This window comes from Hyla sarda, chromosome 11 (assembly GCF_029499605.1).
Source record: "Hyla sarda isolate aHylSar1 chromosome 11, aHylSar1.hap1, whole genome shotgun sequence".
Lineage (NCBI taxonomy): Eukaryota > Metazoa > Chordata > Amphibia > Anura > Hylidae > Hyla > Hyla sarda.
This window is the reverse complement of record NC_079199.1, coordinates 94,948,670-94,972,678: the sequence shown is the minus strand read 5'-3', so window position 1 is coordinate 94,972,678 and position 24,009 is coordinate 94,948,670. Positions and strand designations below refer to the sequence as shown.

Genomic DNA, 24,009 nt, shown 5'->3' with positions numbered 1-24,009 from the left:
TAACTTCAGAAGCTCATAAGTACTGAAAGGATTAAGATTTTTTAATAGAAGTAATTTACAAATCTGTTTAACTTTCTGGAGCCAGTTGATATATATATAAAAAAGATTTTTCCTGGAATACCCCTTTAAGGGAGTAGTGTAGTGAAAGGTATGGATATCCAAAGGATAGTTACAGATCGTGGGGGGTGTGACAGCTGAAACCCTCCACAATCTCCTGAACGGGGCCCCAGCAGTCTGCCGGAAGGTGGCGCGCCGACCCCCATACGGAGTGGCTGCCAACATGCCACCTCCATGTATCCCATAGAGATACATGGAGGGGGTGTGTCGCCGGTGGCTTGCTGCGGGGGTCAGAACGGCTGCTTCTGGCAGACTGCCAGGCCCCATTCAGGAGATTGCGGGGGGGTCACAGCGGTAGGACCCCCCGTGATCTGTAACTAATCCCCTAGCCTTTGGATAGGGGATAAGTTGTTTTTCACTGCACTACTCCTAAAGGGATTATCCACCATAAGATGATTTTAGTACCTACCTGCGAGACAGTAATGAACATGTTTAGGCTGCATTCACACCACGTTTTTGCAATACAGTTGAAAACCGTATGCATCTACTGTCCATTGAAAACGGTGTGCCAAAAGATGCATCAGGTTGTGTCCGTTTTGCATCCTGTACGGTTTTGCAGTTTTTTTTTCTGTACCCAAAACTGTTGCCTACCACGGTTTTTGGTCCGGGTGAAACACTGTATTGAAACGTATACTTTTTTTTAAACATGGGAGTCAATGGGAACCGTACAGAAGCGTATGTGCGCATGGTTCCATACGGTTTTCGCCATACGGTTTTTGACTTTGCAGTTTTTTTCTTGGAATTTTAATCAAACAAGTCAAACTTTATTCATAATGGAGTGAAAAGTTAAAAACTTTTAAAAGTTTAAAAGTTAAAAAACGGATGCAACCGGAGATCATTTTTCAAATCGTATACAGTTTTCAACCATGTACGGATTAAAATTTGTACACACGTTTTGATAGTTTAGTCAGGTTTTGAGGAATTCGTTTATTTATTTATTTATTTTTTTTAAATCAAAAAACTGATACGGGTACTGTATTGCAAAAATGTGGTGTGAACCCTGCCTTAGGAAGAATCTGTGCTTGTATTAGGGCTAAATAGCTATGTTGTGAGATTACCATAACACTGTGGCTAGCTTTTTGTGAACTTGCTATTTCCTCTTGGAGTTTGTACCCTTACAAACAAGGAATCATGGGATTTGTAGTTTAAGTTTTCTCCCTCCCACACATCAGCCATCTCACCCACTAAAACACACCTGTGATCCCTTAACTGCAATAGACCAGTGTTTTCTGACCAAAGTGCCTCCAGCTGTTGCAAAAACAAAATGATATTCCTCCAAACCAGCTGTTGCTCCACTTATTGAAGCAAAGACAGGCTCCCTCTGATCACCTGATTAGTGATGTAATGTCTTGGGCAGCACTGCAACCTGGGAAAACCTGAGACAACACTTATTTTGTATGCTGTTAAAAATAAACCCTGGGGCAAAAATCACAGAAGAATTGCGAGACCACCATGAAACATTGATATAGACACTATATTATGAACTACACTAACTTTACAGCCTCTGTAGCATAGTCAAATGAAAAATAATCCAGGAATACCCCTTTAAATGGGCACTGTCAGATACTAAAACTTTTGATATGTCGTAAAGCATGTATAACCAATAGGTTTTGCAATTTATTTCATTAAAAAAAATTCAGTATTTCATACTGAAAAAGCCAGTCAAACAATGTCCATGCATCATCACCTATGTCATGGACACACTTCCTTGATTGACAGCTGTGAGTGCAGGGCTCAGAACTGGAGGAAAAATCCTCCCACTGTCAGCTTGTGTCCCGCTACTGTCAGTGAGGACAAGCTAGAAGTTGTAGTTTTGCTAATGCTAGGGGAGATGTGAGCAGACAGCCTACTGAGGGAGGGGGCGGAGACCTGCACAGTGAGGCCACGCCCCCTCCCTTTGGGAGGAATTCAGACTAGTGAGCTAAATTAAAAGTGTAATAAAAAAAATTAATAAAGGTGCAAGACACATAAAAATTAGATGTACATGTACATTCGATGGATGGAAAAAAACAAACAAAAAACGAACAGCGATCCCGATAAAATTTTGTGTCAACATAAACACTGTACAGTTTTTAATTCTATGGGTCTGCATGATTGCAATGATACCGAATATGTGGCGCTTTTAATGTTTTACTTCTACACAATAAAAACACTTTTGGGATGCACAATTTGTTATATTTTTTGCATTTGCAGCAAATTTCTTTTTACTCTTCCAAAACAAAACTTTCTTTATATTTTTTTTCCTGCATACATTTCTGTATCAACTTTATTCACATTTTTTAGGACAACTAGAGGATGTCACAATGTCGTAACAGATTTCTTACCTGCAGCTCTACAGAAAGCTGGTGACCCGTGGGCAGCGACATTAAACATCACCATTACGGAGGCTCCTGTTCGTAGTCCCAGCCTCCACGGGTCACTAGCTCCCTGTAGTATGGCTGATAACAAATATATCAGAACACGGATACTGTTATCCTACCAGAAGTAACTGCATATTAGTTAAGCTGGGGTCAGTACACAGTCATGTGCACATACTGTTCAGCACGTCTGCTAGTTAAAAAATAAATTTTTTTTTTTTCTTTCTGCTTTGTCATTGAGATAATTAAGATTTCACGATAAGGCTAGGTTTACACTGAGGAATTTTAAAGGTGACATCAATTGGTGCTAGGACCGAGCGGACATTGTTGTTCCCATAGACAACAATGTCTTCCGTGTGGATTGCGCGTAAAGAATGACTGAGATCATTCTATGGGCGTTGTTGAAATTCCATAGTCTGGACTGTGCGGTGGATTCCAATTGACAGCAGTTTTCGAGCATGATAGAAAAACAGAATTCCGCTCGAAAATTTGTGAACCTAGCCTTATAGTAATGCCATGTCAATGGTCCTTTATGAAAGGTCTTTACCAGGGCTCTAAGGTGGGTAAGCCAAACCTCTGATCCCAACTCCAACTTGGATTCTGACTTCTTAAAAGGCGTACTCCCGTTATACAAAACGTATCCCCTATCCATTGGATAGGGATCTGATTGCGGGGGTCTGACTGCAGGGACACTTATCTTTGACCACTCCGGCACCCATCTGCTGAGACAAACTGGTCTTCAGAGTGACAGCCCACTCAGCCAATCATTTTCGTTTTGCAAAAATTTATGTATTGCTTGGGGTGGGAAAAAGTAGAAAAAAAGGCTATACATATATAGCCCTGGCACGCGGGAAGCTCCCGTTTGGGGTCTGTCCGGTCCCCCGATCTTCTCTATTCTCCCTGCTTCCGAGATGAGCACTCTGAGCAGGACCTGGCCACAGCAGCATCCCGTTTTGACCTATAATTGGCTTAGTGGGCAGGTCCTGCATCAAGCGCTTGTCAGAAGCAGGAAGAAGAGAAAAGATCGGGGGACCAGACAGACCCAAACAGTAGCTAGGTAAGTATACCTTTTTATTTATATTTTTTTGCCACCCCTAGCTGGATATGAATTTTAGCAAAAACCTGGATAACTCCTTAAAAAAATTTCTCATGTAATAACAATTTACTGTAATAAAATGGTAACATCACCTACGAAAGAAAATATGCTACAAGCCATTAATTTAATGATACAATATGACTCATATACAATATTTTATATCTCTGAAGCTGAAGTAGGAGTCTGTACGTTCCTACTAACTCTGACTTCACAGCCGTGGCCTGCAATATGACTGCACACCATGGATCCACAGGCACTCTGCGTAGTATCATGTGGTTCCTCTCCTATTGCCATTAAAAAAATAAAACATACATTGAAATGTCTTTTTTTTTTTATCACAAGCTACAGTATGGATCTGTGTATATAGGTTATGGGATCTGTGTATATAGGTTAAAACATTAAGTAAGCAGATTGGCTGGTCTGACATAGAGAAGAGGTTAGAAAGGCATGGTTTCATGCCAAGCTGTCCATTTACAATATAATACACGTGTAAAGTCAGATGGGTTGTCTGGAGGAATTTATCATTTTTCTATTATCCCCAGGCTGCACAAAAACTTAAACTCATCCTCAGGGGTGCTTACAATCTGCCATATCTTTCCTAAATTGGGAGGCGGCTAGAAAGAAAAGGGAGTTGGAGTCTCATTGTGTGACGCTTGAGGCCCAGTATGTGATGGACCCTACCCCAGTTAACCAGGACGCATGGCTACAGGCGGGGAGACGATAAAGTTTCTTGCTTCTGGAGAAGGCGTCTCGCAAACTCTTTTTTAACCGCCAACTGGCGTTTGAACTGGGCAACCAGTCAAGTTGCCTGCTTGCCTACTTGATTCACCTGTCCTCTCAATCTCCTGCGATCCTTCGGATTTCAGATGCTGACGGTACTGTTCTTACTCAAAATGCTCAGATTGTTGACCATTTTGTCTCTTTCTATGTTGACCTATATACTCCTCTAAGGCTCGTTACCTGATGACTGATTTGACCTTCTATCTGGACGGTATCTCTTTCCACCGACTTGCTGTTGACCAGGTCTCTTTTTTGATGCTCCATTTACTTTGGAGGAACTGACTGGGGCCATTTCGTCCTAGGCAAGGGGCAAGTCGCCTGGCCCGGATGGAGTGCCGGTTGAAGTGTATCACCAATATCAAAAACACCTGGTGCCTTGCCTCTTGTGGACGCTGAACTCAGCCCTTCAGTCTGATAGACTTTTGGATTTTATGATGCTACTATTGTGGGGCTTTTGAAACCCGGTAAAGACCCCCTGGACTGTAGCTCTTACAGACCCATATCATTCTTCAACCTGGACTATAAACTGCTAACTAAAATGCTAGCCCTTAGACTAAATAAAGTGATCACCACTTTAATACACACTGACCAGTTCGGCTTTATGCCAGGCCGGTCCACTTCGGACAACATTCGCAGGGTGCAGATCCTTACACAAATAGGGGTGACTGAGTCTCATGACTAGGCTATGGCATCATTAGATGCCGCCAAGGCCTTCGATTCTATAAAATGGCCATTTCTTTTGGAGGTTTTGCGCAGATTTGGCTTTGGTTCTCATTTTATTAGCTAGATTTCTCTTGTACAAATCTCCGAGGGAACGCATGGCTATTAATGGTACTTTATCTCCATATTTCTCACTTACACATGGCAGGGCTGCCCTATTTCTCCCCTTCTCTTTGCATTGGCCATCGAGCCTATATAGCCTTACTGATACGCCAACATCCGTGCTATCATGGTAATACTTATGGCGCAGGGGAGCATAGGGTAGGCCTGTATGCGGATGATGCTATTCTTTTCACGTCCCACCCTGTTTACACAAAGCCCCTATGTATTTCCATTATTGACCGGTTTGGTGTGTTTTCAGGTCTCACTATCAATTGGGGGAAGTCTGTTTCAATGCCACTGAGGAGTGAGGGATGGGGATTGGTGGCTCACGGCCTCCAGGTGGTGTAAGACTTTAAATACTTGGGGATCCAAATCCATTGTTCCTTTGGCGAGGAGTATGCATCGATTATACTGCCCTTGTTACCCTACTTTAGGGACAAATGCAGGATTTGGTCGACGCTTCCACTCTCTGTAGCGGGACGTTTAAATCTGATCAAGTTAGTGCTCCTCCCCAAATGTCTATCTACTAGAACATGCTTCTGCCCCTGTACCGATGGCCTTTTTTAAGCAGCTTAACTCCATTAAGTTTATTAAGTTTGTCTGGGGACAGAACAGGTCTACTTATGACTCTTGACTCTACAATGTTCCAAGACTCAGGGTGGGATGTCCCTTCCAGACCTACACTTGTATGACATAGCTGGACAATTGCACTACTTGCGGACATGGACTGATGCTGTACTTTTGCCCCCTGGGGAGCATCCCTTAGTGTATTTTTTGGGGTTCAGTCATCTATGGCCTGTGCTGGAGGGTCGGAGGGATGCGGGGAGGGCATGGTTGCCCCTACATAGGGTTGCATCACAGGAATGGGTGACGGTGAAGTGACTCTTCGACTACTCCGACAATATACCGGACAGACTGATATGGTTTGACCCACTCCTACCTCACTTTTCACAGGACTTGGACCCTGAGCCCTGAGTGATATTTATGAGGATGACGGTTTCCCTATGCTTCAATTCTTTCTTGATTCATATCAAGTCCCTATGGAAGCTTTTCATAGATTTCTGAAGTTTCGTCATGCCTTCCGAGCACAGTTCCCCCCTGACTCTAGGCCTCTCTCCCGCTTCCCACTCGTAGGGGTTTTCCAATCTCAGGGCCTCATCATAGGGGTCTCATTTCAGCCCTTTACACATTTTTTCTAGATGCCAAAATGAAGGGGGACCCTCCTCAGGTTGAAACTAGGTAACGGGCTCTCATTCCTACATTGATTCAGGAGGAGTGGGACTCTGCCCTCTCCTCTCATCTGGATGTTTCACCTGCAATCAATAACAAACTGATTCCCCTCTACATGCTCTATCAAAGTTATCTGACCCCGGCCCGGTTAGTCAAGATGGGTAGATGTCCAACCCCTGAATGCCAGCGTTGCCGAGCTCCCTACTCTGATTTTATTCACATGATATGGACCTGCCCCGCGATCTATGACTGCTTGGCTTTGTGTTACTCAATTCTTGGGTTCCTTATTGGGGCGACCGGTTCCATTGGAACCTAAGGAATGTACTCAATGGTATCATTTTGAGACGATTTTTGTCCGTGAGGTTCTATTTTTGGCTCGCAAATCCATTAGCCCGAAGTGGATGGATCCCGAAGTCCCTACCCTCAAGAGTTGGAAGTCTCTTGTCAACGCCTCCGTCATGTACGAGTACTTGGTGTATATACACCCTAAGTGCCTGGAAAAATTCTCTAAGGTGTGGGGTGTCTGGTGTGATTCTCCTTGCACAGCTTATATTGCTTGAATCTACTCCTGATAACCTTTGCCAAGACATATTATCCAGCGTGCTGTGTACATTGTTGTGTATTCTTATCTTTGTTGTATTGAGATACTTATATTGCAATAAACTCCCCTTCCTCCGGTCCCTTGTAGATCCAATATCAGGGCTTCCCTAATGCCGTCGGTGTTGCTCCATTGTCACCACAGCCAAGGGAACTGACAGTGCTGCTAGCCAATCACTGGCCGAGGCGGGACACTGCTAAGCCAGTGTTTGGCTGAGCGGTGCAGTGACGTCACATCTACAGCTCCGGATGAGTACGTGAAGCAGACTCTCCAGTACAGACTCGGCTGGAGGCTGGGCGTCCCGATACTGGACCCTACCCAAGCAGAGGAAGGTGAGTTAGATTTTTTGTTATTTTGTTAGGCAGCCTTGGGACAAATGGAAAACAATACATTCCAACAGACAACCCCTTTAATGGCCCTGATTTATCAAAATGTATGAGAGAGAAACTGGAGAGATTTTCCCACAACAACCAATCACAGCTCAGCTTTCATTTTACCAAAGCTTAAGACAGAAAAGCTGAGCTGTAATTGGTTGTTGTGGGAAAATCCCTCCAGTTTCTCTCTCATACATTTTGATAAACCAGGCCCAAAGTGTGTATGTTCTTAATTTCTTACATTAACCCTTCAAAACTGTAGCAAGGTAATTTTAGCATTCTCCCAGCTGTTATTGATCCCTGGAAAGCAACATCTATGGTGCACTGTTATTTCTAACACTCTACATTTCAGGGATGCTTGACCAGAGCGGAGTTATAAGCTAGCAGTACACACTCCAGATGTCCTTCCCTTACTTATCTGAGCAATCACTAGAGTATCACTATGCCATGCCCCAGTGCTTGAAAAATGTGAACAGGCTGGAAACGTGCATTGGGTGTATTAATTGCAGTGCCTACTCTAGAATGCTCATACTGTGCTGTAGAGGGTACATAAAGTTCCTGGAATCTTTTCTCTTGCATTAAACTATGCCCTTACTTCTTATGTTCTGTCTTCGTCTCTGCTGCTAGAGACATAATTCCCTTAACAACAGGTAGCGAGCAGCAGTTTGCAAGGGAGTGAGACACCTAGAGGCCACGACTTTAGAGCTATTTTTCCTGGGGTAAAGGGTGTTTTTTGTCAATTGATTTACAAATATATAACACATTAAACAGGTGGAAGTCAGGGGGAAGTTTAATATGAACATTAAAGGGGTATTCTAGGATTTTTTTTTTATTTGACTATGCTACAGGGGCTGTAAAGTTAGTGTAGTTCATAACATAGTGTCTGTACCTGTCTCTAATGGCTGGTCTCGTATTCTTATGTGATCTTCGCTCTGGATGTTCATTTTTAACAGCATACAATGCAGTGCGGCCGAGACCTGACATTACTAGTCAGGTGATGACAGGGAGCCTGTCTGCTTCAATGGGTGGAACAGCTGGAGGCACTCTGATTAGAAAGCACTGACCGTTTTCAATGAATCTAGCTTGTTTGTTGTTCAATGGGAGGAAGGAAAGTGGAATTCTGGGATTTGTAGTAAAAAAGAAAACTTCAACAGGAAATTCTGAGGTTCACAAAAAGAAAGCTACAGCTTTATGGTAATCTCCCAACATAGCCATTAAACTCAAAGGCAAGCGCAGATCCTTCCTGTCCATTCCTGGTGCTAGAATCACCTTATGGTGGATAACTTCTTTAAAAAGGTATTTACCTATATATCTATCTAGATATATTTGTATATATTTATATTTAGCAATTCTAAAGCAGATACATACAAGCCCATGGCAACCAGAATCAAAATATAAATTGTTCATATTGCTAAGTATAGACACCCTTTTGATAATCTTAACATCTATCACACAGGTCACTAAAGCACTACCGATATGGATGAACTATTCAAAATTTTGAAAGAATTTATTTTAAGACAGCCATACAAAGACTTTTTGGCGTCATGGCTGGCATGAGACACAGAGCATATCTGAAATTAAACACCTAAAATTAGAAGAAGCCAAAGACCATTTTAGGCAGACATACCGAAATGATAAACTTAAAAGATGTACTTCTGAAAGGTTAGATAAAAAAGCTTTGAGCTCTTTACAGTGTAGCAAGCACTGTGGGAGTCGCCAGGATAGTCTTTTGAAGCACTGGATGGATGGATATTGAGACAGTTCACTGTATTTTCTTTGCCTGAAATCTTCTAAATTCTCAGTTTCAGATATTGTATGTAGACTTGTCATCTGATCTACCAATTGCTGCTCCGCATAAGAGACAACTTTATAAGAAAAGACATTTGTTTTTTTAATTGTAAAAATTAGTAACATAAAAGTTAGGATAACAAACATTATGTCAAATTATAAGGGGCCTCCAATGTGGCCTAGGGATCCCTCATATGACCACATATAAAAAGGGGTTGTCAGGTGATATAAGTAGCCAGGATGAAAAAATTAAGAAAAAAGCTGGAAACAACTGCCTGATCCCCCTCTGCCTGTGCTTCCGACAGTGCCCAATCTAAGCTGGTCACCACTTCCTGATACTATCTTCACAGAAGGAAGTACTCGCTCAGCCAATCAGTAGCTGGGAGTGGGTCACTGCTGTCGACAATGATTGGCAGAGTGTACAGAAGCCTTTGTTGGTAATGACGGCTTCAAGACGCCTCCTGTATGGACAAACTAGTCACATACACTGCTCCCGTGGGATTTTGGCCCAATCTTCCACACAAACAGACTTCAGATCTTGCAGGTTCCGTGGACCTCTTCTATGATTCATGATCTGCAGTTCTTTCTATAGATTTTCAATGGGATATAAGTCAGGTGATTGGCTGGTCCATTCTAGCAGCTTCATTTTTTTTCTTTTAAACCATTTGAGAGTTTCCTTAACTCTGTGTTTGGGATTATGGACCTCCTGAAATGGCCACCCTGGTGAAATGTGACTTGTGTGACACCTTGGCAATGAGACCTTTTTGTAGCCATCATTTGGGACTGAACCAGGTGATGATAATTTGAACTGACAAGGGACTGGACTGCTTTTTAATTACTGATAATTTCTGATAATTACTGTTGTCTTGGCTTTCCTTGCCTTTTTACACCTCCCTTTCTTCATGTGTTTAATACTTTTTCCTGTGTCATTTCACATTATTATACATAACAATTTCTGAGCTTATTTGTTTTATTTTATATAAAAAACTCATTGTATTCGTGTGTGTGTACGTTCCAGCATAACTTCCAAATGGCTGACAATATTTCAATGATGTATGGTACATGTTACTTATGTCAACTAAAAATGTAGTAGAGTTAAATCAACCCTAACCCACCCCCTTAAGCCAGGGTTGGTATTTTTCTCTGAAGTCCCATGCAAGTCTATGGGACTTTAACTTCCAGTACATCTCCTGATTGCATTACCCATGGGCTGCAGAGGTTGCCTGGGACTTTTAAAAAACATCCTGCTGCCGGACCAACGTCAAGTATGACTAAACTTTCCGGCAGGCAGGTATAGTAAGTAGTTAGAGCGAAGGGACAAGATATTAGGAGGATATACATGGATGGGATATGAGGAGGAGAGCATCATTGTTGCTCTTCCTCTCCCACAAAGTTTGAGTTGGAAGACCAGGCAACGCAGGGTACTCAGCTAGTAAAAAATAAGAGAAACACATCACAACTGCTTTAATATCACACATAGTAAAGACCAGGTAGTATGTTAATTGGGGTTGCATGCTTTAGAGAATTCATGTTTAAAAAAAATAAAAAATAAAATAAAAATACTTTTAAGGAATTTATAGAATGGGGTTCATCATTCGGAACCTGCTAAGAGCATCTCTCTTTAGTTTCACAGGCTGCCCATGCAGGAACATTTGCAATGCTTCGTTTCACCTGTGGAGGTGCTGCAGGGGATCTGAACACTTGTTAGTTTCTATTGCAGATTATAGTTGATCGTCTAATTTTTTGGTGACTCCTTTAACAAAATGAGATTGGAAAAATTTGACAACCCCCTGGTAGTAAAATACAGAATGCCATCTGAGTGCATACTATTACTAATGCATGCAGTTACCAAATAGCACAAAGGGTCCTTTATGGTCACTATGCCTACATATTTGTCAGAGAACTACTTTAACTGACCTGCACATTACACCTGTTATAGTATCTTTCTGTCATCCCCGAAATAGTTTACTAAAGAAATGAACAGCCTGCGATAAGCATTGAGTTCAAGCCCCGCAGCATTAACCAGTGACAAAGACGAACGGCAAGATGGTTGGTATGGAAACCATAGTGAAGAGCCTCTTACCAACCTGCCCGTGTGCTGCACGCTGTCCAGATGCTCCAGCTGAGCTATGGTGTTTAAGAACATATTAAAGTAATACTACTGGTAATAATAATACAAAAATAAATTCTAATTCTGTCATAAGTAAGGCTCCAGAAGGTTCACATCAGAAAATGCAGTACATCTGTGGTAAATGTCATGATACAGACAGAACGGTCTTTTGGTGTATACTATGGCTTACCCATGGTTGACCCATAGACTAACAGATTAAACGTAGTCTATTGCCCACATTGGGGGACATATTCAAAAATCTGTGTAATTTAGGTTACAGTTATATTAATTACCTTTTTTGTTCTCACCACATTTTCATAGCTCACTTGTGTTGCTTTGAAAATATGTAAGGTTCCAGTTAAAAATTTTTGTTTCCATTTTGTGATGCAAATCCAATGTTTTGAGATTAGGAGATATTATTATTGCATTCTTCAGACAGGTTTACGGTTCAGAGATGGCTCAGGCTGTGCTCATGGCACTTTATATTCGGTACTGCGTGCATTTTTTCTGTGCTATTAAGGCGAATTTCTGAAATAGTGGAAAATCACGGTTAAAACGTTCCCTTAAAATGGGCTGTGTTCTAAGCCCCTTAAGGCCATTGGACGTACATTTAGGTCCTGAGCAACATAGTATAAGTTGAGCACCGGACCCACGCTTGCTTGATAAACTGCTATCAGCAGCAGTGCACTAAAAGTCTTGGACTTGGACAAAGAAAAGTTGATCCCAAAATTCCTCGTCATTAACTCTTGAACTGCCGTGATCATTAGTGAACCCTCAAACCGATTGGCATCCCCTGTGCCCACCGAGGTCTTCTTATCTGCTCTGTGCAGGTCCTGGCTCCGATCTGCTGCTAGAGACTGCTGAGGCAGGCTATACCAGCAGATCTTCAATAACACTGAGTAATGCTATGCAATAGCTAAAGATTGCAAGTAAAATACCCCTGTAGGAACTTTAAAAAAATGTTACAAAAATAAAAATGAAGTTTTTTAAAACACACATAAGCCCCTTCCCGAATAAAACTTATAATTACCCCCATTTTAAATTTTTCAAAAAACCAAAAACACATTTTTGGTATTGCTGCATGTGGAAATGTCCAAATTATTAAAACATTTATGTTTACCGTATGGTAAAGAGCGTAAACGTAAAAAAAAAAAATTCATCACATCCATCAGAAGTGATCAAGATGTCATATTTGCGTAAATGTGGTACCGATAAATACTACAGATCACAAAATGAGCCCTAATACAGCCCTGTATAGGGCGTAAGAATAGGGAAATTTTAGAGAGATTTATCTTGTAAAAATGTTAAAAAAAAAAAAAAAAAAAAAAAGGAGCACAATAATAGAAAATTTATGTATTCATTAGGGATGTAAGAAAAAATCGATTTGCGCGATTATCGCGATTTTTCATTTGGCGATACTGAATCGATTCAAAATATTTTTGAATCGATGCTTTTAGGGATGTGGAATTTGTATCTCCTGACGCCCGGAACAGCATGTCCCGCGCGTCAAGAGATACAAATTAGCCGGGCGGGTGAATTTTTCCGGCTCGTGCAAGCAGGGCCGGTTCTGACACGGCGTCACTCTGGGTGTATGGAACAGGTTCCCGACTCCTGCCCGTTCCGCACTCTGCGGCCGCCAGCTGATTTCAGTAGCCGGGGGCCACTGATGCATCACCGCCGCTAATATCCAGCATGCGGCGCTCAGAGGGGTGTATGGAGCGGGCACCGGACTCCTGCCCGCTCCATACTCTGCAGCCCCGACTGTTTTCAGTAGCCGGAGGCCGCCGCCAATAGCCAGCATGCAGCGATCGCCGCAGCTGGCTATTAACCCTTTAGATTGCCACTGTCAAAGCTGACAACAGCGTCTAAAGGGATCTGTGAATGTTCCCTGGTGGGCTAGTGGGGTGGATCGCAATCGCGCCATACCACCCCCCCCTCCCCCCCCCCCCCAGCGCGTTCGCGGGCGGGCGATCCACTGTGGAGGTAGCTGGAGGGCTTACCTCTGCTTCCTGCTGTCCCGTGACTCTGTCACCGGGGGTATTGTTTTAAAGGAAACATGTCATTTTTACCGCAATGTGTGCTCAAGGAAATTTGCTGTGTCCTTAAAGGGGGTACTCCGGCCCTAATACATCCTATCCCCTATCCAAAGGATAGAGAATAAGATGTATGATCGCAGGGGTCCCGCTGCTGGGGACCCCCGCAATCTGTCATTCCAAACCCACCTTTGTGAGCTCTCCGCAGTGCTGTAGGCTCCAGGTGTGAAGCGTGATGACCACGAGGGCCACAGTATCGTGATGTCACGACTCCGCCCCCATGTGACGTCACGATACATAGATTTGCATTGAGGGGGCGTGACGTCCCACGGGGCGGAGTCGTGATGCCACGATACTCCGGCCCCGTGGTCGTGAGGCTTCACACTCGGAGTCTACAGTGCTGCGGAGAGCTCACAAAGGTGGGTGTGGAATGACAGATTGCGGGGGTCCTCAGTGGCGCGACCCCTGTGATCATACATCTTATTCCCTATCCTTTGGATAGGGGATAGGATGTTTTAGGGCCGGAGTACCCCTTTATGAACACAGCGAGCTTCCTTGAGCGCACTTTGCGGTAAAAATGACGTTTCCTTTATTCTATGGGTCAATACGATTAAAACAATACCCTCTGGTTCCCCAGCGGCGGGACCCTTGCAATCATACATCTTATCCCCAATCCTTTGGATAGGGGATAAGATGTATTAGGGCTAGAGTACCCCTTTAAGGCAAAATGGGCCTTAAAGCATACCTGTCAGGTACCACAAAAAAATATATAATAATATTAATGATAATATGTTACTCAGTTCCTAATCATGACCATGTACATCTAATTTTTATGCCTCTATCACCGATATTTATTATAAAAATCCCTCTTTTCTTTAGCTCACAGTGTAAAAAAAAACTCTCTGGGGAGGGGAGCGTGTCCCTCCTTGTGTTGATGGGAGGTGAAGGGTGTGTGGTGGAAGTGGGCGTATCCTTCCCTTGTGGTGGTAGTAGATGATTGGTGTGTGGTGGGAGGGGGCGTGTCCCTCCCTTGTGGTGGTGGAAGGTGATTGGTGTGTGGTAGGAGGGGGCGTGTCCCTCCCTTGTGGTGGTGAGAGGTGATTGTTCTGTCTGCTCATGCAGCCTTGTCTATGAATCATCTCTTGTCCATGACTCATGGACAAGCCTGATGCTGCTGCAGGACTGGTTAGTGTCCCAGTAGGCATGGGGACCCCTAATGGTGGGATTTTCAGGAGCCATTTTCTTTACTAATTATTCAAAAAAAAAAACAAAAAAAAAACTATATTACAAAAGGATAATAAAGCATAAAAAGTTTTTGGATCTGACGGTGCCCATGTAGAGGGTTAAATGAGTTGTCCAGGATTACAAAGCTGCACTGTTTCTATATAATAATAAATAAATAAGTAAATTAATTTAAAAAAAAGTAAATAAATAAAAAATATATATTTAAAAAAAATTAAACTAAACAAATAAATAAAATAGAACTTTTTTTTTTCTATTAATCTTGGACAAACACTTCAAGTAGAATGTGTGTAATAGAATACTAAGCATTTCCAGAGCTTACCGAACTCTGTTTAGAAGTTCAGAATCAAAATGAAAAAGAGCATCTCCGAATTTCCTAAAACAGTTATCTAGCTGTGCATGCTAAGCTCTTTATGGTAAGCTGCAATTTCCCTAAAGTCAATTGTAGCGTCAGAAAAGCCAAGTTTACTTTGAAATGAATCGAATATCTCACAGATTTGCGAAGGATTACCAGGCGAAGAACCATCTGCTTCTTTTCATCATATCATTAGGTTCCCTTCTTTCAATGTTAACAGCTCTGACTGATTGTATATGATCCATTTATCATTCCCAGTAGGGCCTCATGTTGTATGAATGAGGGGAAGGCACTTGCCATGGGAAGGGTGAGTACAATCTATATTGGCTGGTTTAGTGAGGTGAACAGCACTGATAGCACTGTCATAGAAAAGGATATACTACACTGTGGACCTCAAGATGTTGCAAAACTACAACTTCCAGCATGCCCGGACAGCCAACGGCTGTCCGGACATGCTGGGAATTGTAGTTTTGCAATGGCTGTAGGTTCAAACTTTGGAAACCACTGCCCTATGAAATGATGTGGAGGGTACAAAAAGATTTGGGGGTTTTGAGAGTGCTACTGTATCTCGACGGGAGTTAGAATGAAACAGAGATCGAGCCAGCACTTACGCAGGACTAACTTTTATTGGTAAAAGAAGTCAATAGGTAAAACAGGACAACGCGTTTCGGTGCACACTCGAGCCTTCCTCAGGTCAACAAATATAATTTTGTGTAGTCCTGGCCGGGGGCTCCTGCGGGCGGGCTCCCGCAGGAGCCCCCGGCCAGGACTACACAAAATGATATTTGTGGACCTGAGGAAGGCGGCGAGTGTGCGCCAAAACGCATTTTCCTGTTTTACCTATTGACTTCTTTTACCAATAAAAGTTAGTCCTGCGTAAGTCCTGGCTCGATCTCTGTTTCATTCTAACTCCCGTCGAGATACAGTAGCGTTCTCAAAAAAAAAACGATCTTTTTGTACCGTCCACATCACTTTGTTGTCTGTCTCCCTCGGGAACACGGAAAATAGGGGTGAGAGCAGCAGACTGTGACAACCCCATCGTTACATACCCTCAACCACACAACAGAGGCCCCACTGACCTCTTCACACATCCACTCAAGGTCAGGTCACCTTGGGTGTTTGGTGGTGGGTATTTGCACCATTTTTCCCTCCATCTTCGAAATACTACACTAGGGAGCACCCCGTTGTTTATTCCTCCACCTATTTCCTTCATGCCCTATGAAATGGCAATTGTGGAGGATCTTTTGTACTTTTTGTCATTCTACTTTACTACTCTAATAAATTGATGACTGGGTATTACCCTTACCCATTGTCAAAGGTCACAACCTGCAGCTGTCACCTTAAAAAAAATTCTAGTAGGATTAAGAGGGGATCACCACAATGTAGATGCTCCAGAACTGCTATGTTATGGGGAATATATTTATATTCAGTGTTTTATAAAAAGTGATATGGCGCTAGGGTGGAGGAAAAATAAAACGAAAAACCCCAAAACCACTACAACAACAACAAAAAAACTTAAAGGGGTACTCCACTGGAAATCATATATTTTTTAAATCAACTGGTGCCAGAAAGTTAAACAGATTTGCAAATTACTTCTAATAAAAAAAAATCTTAATCCTTCCAGTACTTATCAGCTGCTGTTATGATTCGCAGGAAGATCTTTTCTTTTTGTATTTCCTTTCTATCTGACCACAGTGCTCTCTGCTGACACCTCTGTCCATTTTAGGAACTGTCCAGAGCAGGAGAAAATCCACATAGAAAACCTATCCTGCTCCGGACAGTTCATCTCACAATCCTTAGTGGCTCGAGGGGGCAGCTGGTATCAGGGGGCTTGGCTATTTCTTGTATTCCCTCACAAGCCAGCCCCCTGATGACGTTTGCAGTCCATCTGTACGTCCTGATGTGCCGGCGTACCATGATCTCAGCAACCTGAAGAATGCGTGAATGCAAGAAACGCTGGCACGTCAGGACGTACAGATGGACCGCAAACGTCATCAGGGGGCTACCGCCTCGAGCCGCAAAGGATTGAGACACGAACGTCGACCTAAATGGAAACACTAGACCTGGGGGAGACCATATAAAGAAAGACGATCCACGGCTGGATAGTTAAAAGTTAGTTAAGCCCGGAATACCCCTTTAAAAAAAACTAGTTGTACTCATACTAGGTCTATAAAAAAAATGGTATCGGGACATCCATACATAATCTCTTCAAAACAGAGAATTCTGGAGAAGCCAGAGGTTCTCTGAAAAGGGATTATTCCAAAAATGACAGTGAAGGAAAAAGTATTTGATCCCCTACTGATTTTGCACGACAAAGAAATCATTGGTCTATAATTTTAATGGTTTAATTTGAACGGTAAGTGACAGAATAAAACAAAAAAATAAGAAAAACGCATTTTAAATACCTTAAGTTATCTATTATGTATAAGTATCTGATGCCCTTTCAACAATCAAGATTCCTGGCTCACAAATGTCTTTTATACAGATAACAAGCTGAGATTAAGAACACTCTCTTAAAGGGAGAGCTCCTAATCTTAGCTTGTTACCTGTATAAAAGATCCCTGTCCATAGAAGAAATCAATCAAACACATTCCCAACTCTTCACACTCACTGCTCATGCCAGGCAACGGTGATCTCGCCGTTGCCCGGAATTTAACCCTTTAGACGCCATGATCAATGCCAAACATGCAGTCTAAAGTGAAAGTGAAACAAGCCGGCAGCTCAGTGGAGCTCCCAGAACCCCCATGACGTGATCGTGGGAGTTCTGTGAGCCAAAATGGCAGAGGAGGGTCCCCTAACCTGCCTCCTGCCACCCGATCGCCGATTCAATGATGTAGCCTGACTAAGCCAGGCTATATCAGTGGATCGCCGATCAACCGGTATAATGCTATGCCATAGGCAAAGGCTTATACAGTAAATGCAATCTAATGATTGCAAATAAAAGTCCCCTATTGGGGCTTAAAAAGTGTAAAATAAAAAAAATAAAAAAGAAGTTTCTAAAATTATATAAAACCCCTCTTTTTTTTTCTCATTTTACAAAAATAAATAAATAAATAAAATTTACATATTTTGTAACCCCGCATGCGTAAATGTCCAAACTATTAAAATATAATGTTTATGATCCCGCACAGTAAATGGGGTAAACGTAAAAAACAATATACCAAACACCGAAAATACAGATTTTTATTCACATCATATATTGGGAGAATAAATAATAAATAGCGATCAAAAAGTCCCATCAAAACAAAAATGGTACCAATAAAAACTACAGATCACGGTGCAAAAAACGGGCCCTCATACATCCCCGTATACAGATAAATAAAATAAAAAGTTATAGGGGTCAGAATATGACAATTTAATGCATACCAATTTTGTAAAAAAAACTAAAAGGTTAGCATTTTTTTAAGTAATTCTAGAAAATACAATAAAATAAAAACTATATACATTGGCCCTCATTTACCATTGAAAACCCTACATGTTTTGTGGGGTTGTGCGCTAAATTGAGAAAAACCAGAAAAACTCCATTTTACAGAGAAACACAGAAAAAGGGGCGTGACCATCTGGAAAAGGGGCGTGTTCCCGACATTTTCACAAAAACCTAACATATTTACTAAGGTTTCCACATAAAATGTGGTGGATTTGAGCTGAGGAAAACCCTACAGATCAGAACATGTGTAAAAAAAGCAAAATGTAGGGAAAAGTGCAAAATGTAGGGAAACCTTAGTAAATACCGTGGAAAAAAATTGTAGGGAATGGAAACCCACAAAGAAACCTACACAACACTCTTAGTAAATCAGTAAATCAGGGCCATTGGGTATTGTTTTAATCGCATTAACCTACAGAATGAAGATAATGTATAATTTTCACCATAAAGTGCACTGCGTAGAAACAAAACTCCCCAAAAGTTGCAAAATTGCATTTTTCTTATAAATTTTTGCCCGCAAATAATATTTTTTTGTCTGCACCGTACAATTTAAGGTAAAATGAGAGATGTCATTACAAAGTACAATTGTTCACGCAAAAACAAGCCCTCATATGGGTCTGTAGGTGAATTTTAAAAGGGTCTGTTATGGATTTTAAAAGGAGAGGGGGAAAATGCAAAAATGAAAATTAACCTGACAAGTATCATGTGAATAAAACGTATCCTCTATCCGAAGGATAAGTTTTAGATTGTGGGGGTCAGAGCGTTGGACGACACGTCCCGCCCCCTCAATGTATATATATATATATATATATATATATATAGGGGAATATGCAAATCAGCTCATTACATCACCTTTTCAGGCATCCCTGGTATCAGCTTAGCTCCAGTTACGGAATATAAAAAGCTAATCGGGATTAATGCCAAGCCAGAACTCTCTCTCCAGAAGGAAAGAGCACCCATCTGCAGACAGCTGTTTCGGGGTACTTGCCCCTCGTCATGTAATGAGCTGATTTGCATATTCCCCTACCCAGAATGCCTGCGGAGTGCTTAGTGGCCCTTGAAAGCTCCATCACACCAGGAATGGTGAGCTCTCCCTGAGTTAAATACTCATCCCGTTTATATATATGTATGTGTATATACATACACATATCAGTGTTCCCCAACCAGTGTGCCTCCAGCTGCTGCAAAACTACAACTCCACAGCTGGAGGCACACTGGTTGGGAAACACTGATAATATATATATATATATATATATATATATATATATATATATATATAGATATATGCCTCTGATATTCTGAGTAAAGTATTCTACTCCTATGAAAAATGTCAGGGGATACCAACCTAACATAAAAAAATGTTATATATATATATATTTTTTTTTTTTTTTTTTTTTTTAAAGCTTCCCGACATGTAAAAATTATTGGAAACACTACGGTTATTGTATTTTCAGCACTACCTTTTGCCAGCTTCATTACTGGAAGGGAACGTATAATGCTATGTCTACTGCTGTACCTAAAGTATCAAGGGAGGAAAATGCAAAGGTGCCAAAGGTGCCATAAAAGCCACAAAACTTAGTACTTACAATGAAGGATCTTGGACTAAATCCTTAAGGTTTATGCCACTACGATCTTCTGCGAGGTTCCTGAAACAACTGTCGCTCACTGCCAATAAAACATAGAAGAAAGTGATCAATACACTCAGCTCCGAGTCACCGTGTAGGTCACATCTTAGTACATTAGTAAAAAAAAATGATAACATTGATCTAGATAAAAACGTAATTATGTGTAGAGTTGGTCTATTGTGCCGTAAAGATACAAGGAGCAAGTAAAAAGACAACGCAGTTAATATACAGATAGAGAAGATGTATCAAAAGATGCTGGTCACATGATTGTTATTTTAATTCAACATCAGCAAGCAGAGGTATTAATGTTTAGAATTTTAAATATGTAGAATAAAGATGATACCCAGCACTCACCAGTGATGTACAGTGAAGCTTTATTATGCCGTAGTGTAGTACAAGGACGCGTTTTGGCATGGGAGCCTTCCTCAGCTGTCTGCCGCAGGCAGACAGCTGAGGAAGGCTCCCATGCCGAAACGCGTCTTTGTACCTCACTGTGGCATAATAAATCGTCCCTGTACATCACTGGTGAGTGCTGGGTATCATCTTTATTCTACATATTTAAAGGGGTACTCCGGTGGAAAACTTTTTATTTTTTTTTTTAAATCAACTGGTGCCAGAAAGTTAAACAGACTTGTAAATTGCTTCTATTTAAAAAAAAAAATCTTAATCCTTCCAGTACTTATTAGCTGCTGAATACTACAGCGGAAATTATTTTCTTTTTGGAACACAGAGCTCTCTGCTGATATCATGACCACAGTGCTCTCTCCTGACATCTCTGTCCATTTTAGGAACTGTCCAGAGCAGCATATGTTTGCTATGGGGATTTTTCCCCTACTCTGGACAGTTCCTAAAATGGACAGAGCTGTCAGCAGAGAGCACTGGGCTCATGATGTCAGCAGAAAGCTCTGCGTTCCAAAAAGAAAATAATTTCCTCTGTAGTATTTAGCAGCTAATAAGTACTGGAAAGATTAAGATTTTTTTAATAGAAGTAATTTACAAATCTGTTTAAAGGAGTTATCCAGGAAAAAACTTTTTATATATATATATATATATATATATATATATATATATATATATATATCAACTGGCTCCAGAAAGTTAAACAGATTTATAAATGACTTCTATTAAAAAAACTTAATCCTTTCCGTACTTATGAGCTTCTGAAGTTAAGGTTGTTCTTTTTTGTCTAAATCCTCTCTGATGACACGTGTCTTGGGAATCGCCCAGTTTAGAAGCAAATCCCCATAGCAAACCTCTTCTAAACTGGGCGTTTCCCGAGACACGTGTCATCAGAGAGCACCTAGACAGAAAAGAACAACCTTAACTTCAGAAGCTCACAAGTACTGAAATGATTAAGATTTTTTAATAGAAGTAATTTACAAATCTGTTTAACTTTTTGGAGCCAGTTGATATATAAAAAAAAAGTTTTTTCCTGGATAACCCCTTTAACTTTCTGGCACCATTTGATTTAAAAAAAAGAAGAAAAAAAAAGTTTTCCACCGTAAAGTACCCCTTTAAAGTTCTAACCATTAATACCTCTGCTTGCTGTCGTTGCGTCCTCTCTTATTTTATGCTAGCTGAAACGAGAATACCCCTTTAAAGGAAGAAGGGGAGTATGCCATGAATGTCTGATATAGGTGGGTCACATGTCTGAGACCCACACATTTTTTGAGAATGAAGACCCCTCAATCCGGTTGAAGTTTCGGAAGGCCGCCGAGGAATCCAAAAAAGCTAAGAAGACCATTCAGTTCCAATAAGCACCTTTGGCTGTCTGGGCATGATGGGAGTTTTAATTTTTGAGAGTCATGAGTTGGGAAATACTGCTCTATACTATAAAAGACTACAAAGTCCAACTATTGAAGGAAAATAGTCATCGGTGCCACTGCACTAACATTTTGATACTGGTACAGGGGACACTGAAGACAACCATAGTTACCTGTCCCCGATCTGTGGTCCCGTTCTCCCGCTACCTTCCTCCGTTCTGGCAGCAGGCTCTGGGCATGGGTGGAGCTTTCGGACATCCCTGCTGCTGCTTCTCTGCTGTGGGAAGGCCTGAGGAGACCGCAGAGGTGACAGCAGGAAGCTCGGCCCGTGGCCCAAGTCTGCCACCGACATGGAAGGAACGAAAGAACAGGACCACGGATCGGGGACAGGTAAGTATGGTTGTCATCAGTGTCACCTGAAGTAAGTGCCTGTATCAACAGGTTAGGACAGTAACATGGATGACAGTTTTCCTGTAGGGTGTAGTCACACATACAGTATCCTCCGCATACATGATGTGCAGGATTTGAAGCTGCAGATTTCAATGTGAATTAATTGACTGAACGCAACAGCAAATCAGCAGCTTCAAATCCTGCGCACTAAATACAATGAATACACACTAAAAGTATAAAATGCTTCTGGTTGCATCAGAAGTTGAGGAAACAACTAATTTCCCAATTGGTTCAAGGTATTATTGTGAAGAACAGTGAGGATGATTCATTAGTCTCTGCTCTGACATAAACAGCGGGGACTTTATTACATTTAACCCACCGCTGGAAATGTCCTTAAAAACAAATATAATTTTCCATTAAGGTGGATGCATCTCGCTCCGGACACACATCCAAAACAACCTTTTGCAACTGGATTTTCTCTTGTTCTTGGCATCCGAATGTCTACTTGATGATATTGATTAAGACCTTATCCAGAAAGGTTACGATCTTAATTTCTGCAGGGAAACAACCTTCTAAGTTGGAATAGTGAATTTTCTGAAGCTGAAATATATTTCCTACTCTGACAAAAAAATACAGTAAAATCCTAATATTGCGGCACACTTACGACCCGTATGTTGCCACATTGAAGTTAGCATGCCCTATGCTGGCAGCACGAAATAAGGCGCAAAATACAGACCACTACAGTACCGTTATTTTCACCTACTTAGCGTCTGTTCGAGTCCCTTTTAGGACAAGGCCCCACATAGCGCATTTGCTTATTATTTTTTATTTCCTCGCAGGGAATTTCCTTGTGGAAAATCTGCAGCATTAAATATAGCGGTAGACAAAATTGTTACTACATTTTCACACTAAAATCTGCAGTGTAACAACCCCATGTGAACATACCCCAAAACACATTCAAACCAGGAATTAAACTTCAAATATAATAAATAAATAAATAAAATAATTTAATATATAAATAAATAGATAAAATAAACAAATAAATAATCTTCAACTTGAGTAATTGTCAGCCTTGTGTGTGAACATATGGTACAGAGATAAAGGGGTACTCCACTGGAAAAAAAAAAACTTTTTTTTTTTAAATCAACTGGTGACAGAAAGTTAAGCTGATTTGTAAATTACTTCTATATAAATATCTTTATCCTTCCAGTACTTATCAGCTGCTGTATGCTCCAGAGGAAGTTATTTTCTTTTTGAATGTCCTTTCTGTCTGACCACAGTGCTCTCAGCTGACACCTCTGTCCATTTTAGGAACTGTCCAGAGTAGGAGCAAAGCCCCATAGCAAACCTCTCCAGCTCTGGACAGTTCCTGACATGGACAGAGGTGTCAGCAGAGAGCACTGTGGTCAGAAATAAAAAAGATATAGAACTTCCTCTGTAGTATACAGCAGCTGATGAGTACTGGAGGGATTAAAGGGGCATTCCAGGAAAAAACTTTTTTTTATATATATCAACTGGCTTCAGAAAGTTAAACAGATTTGTAAATGACTTCTATTAAAAAATCTTAATCCTTTCAGTACTTATGAGCTTCTGAAGTTAAGGTTGTTCTTTTCTGTCTAAGTGCTCTCTGATGATACGTGTCTCGGGAAACACCCAGTTTGGAAGAGGTTTGCTATGGGGATTTGCTTCTAAACTGGGCGTTTCCCGAGACACGTGTCATCAGAGAGCACTTAGACAGAAAAGAACAACCTTAACTTCAGGTGCTCATAAGTACTGAAAGGATTAAGATTTTTTAATAGAAGTCATTTACAAATCTGTTTAACTTTCTGGAGCCAGTTGATATATAAAAAAAAGTTTTTCCTGGATAACCCCTTTAAGATTTTTTTTTATTAGAAGTAATTTACA

The 24,009-nt window shown here is 41.3% G+C and overlaps 1 protein-coding gene across 27 annotated transcripts in view; it reads right to left on the bottom strand.

Moving 5' to 3' along the window:
* Positions 1-24,009, bottom strand: part of GPHN (gephyrin) — a 314,240-nt gene that overhangs the window by 202,909 nt on the left and 87,322 nt on the right. For all 27 annotated transcript variants that reach the window (XM_056546198.1, XM_056546189.1, XM_056546185.1 and 24 more), the window contains exon 2: positions 19,913-19,991. In XM_056546198.1, the coding sequence (XP_056402173.1) occupies positions 19,913-19,991 (79 nt within the window). The remainder of the gene's footprint in view (positions 1-19,912; positions 19,992-24,009) is intronic.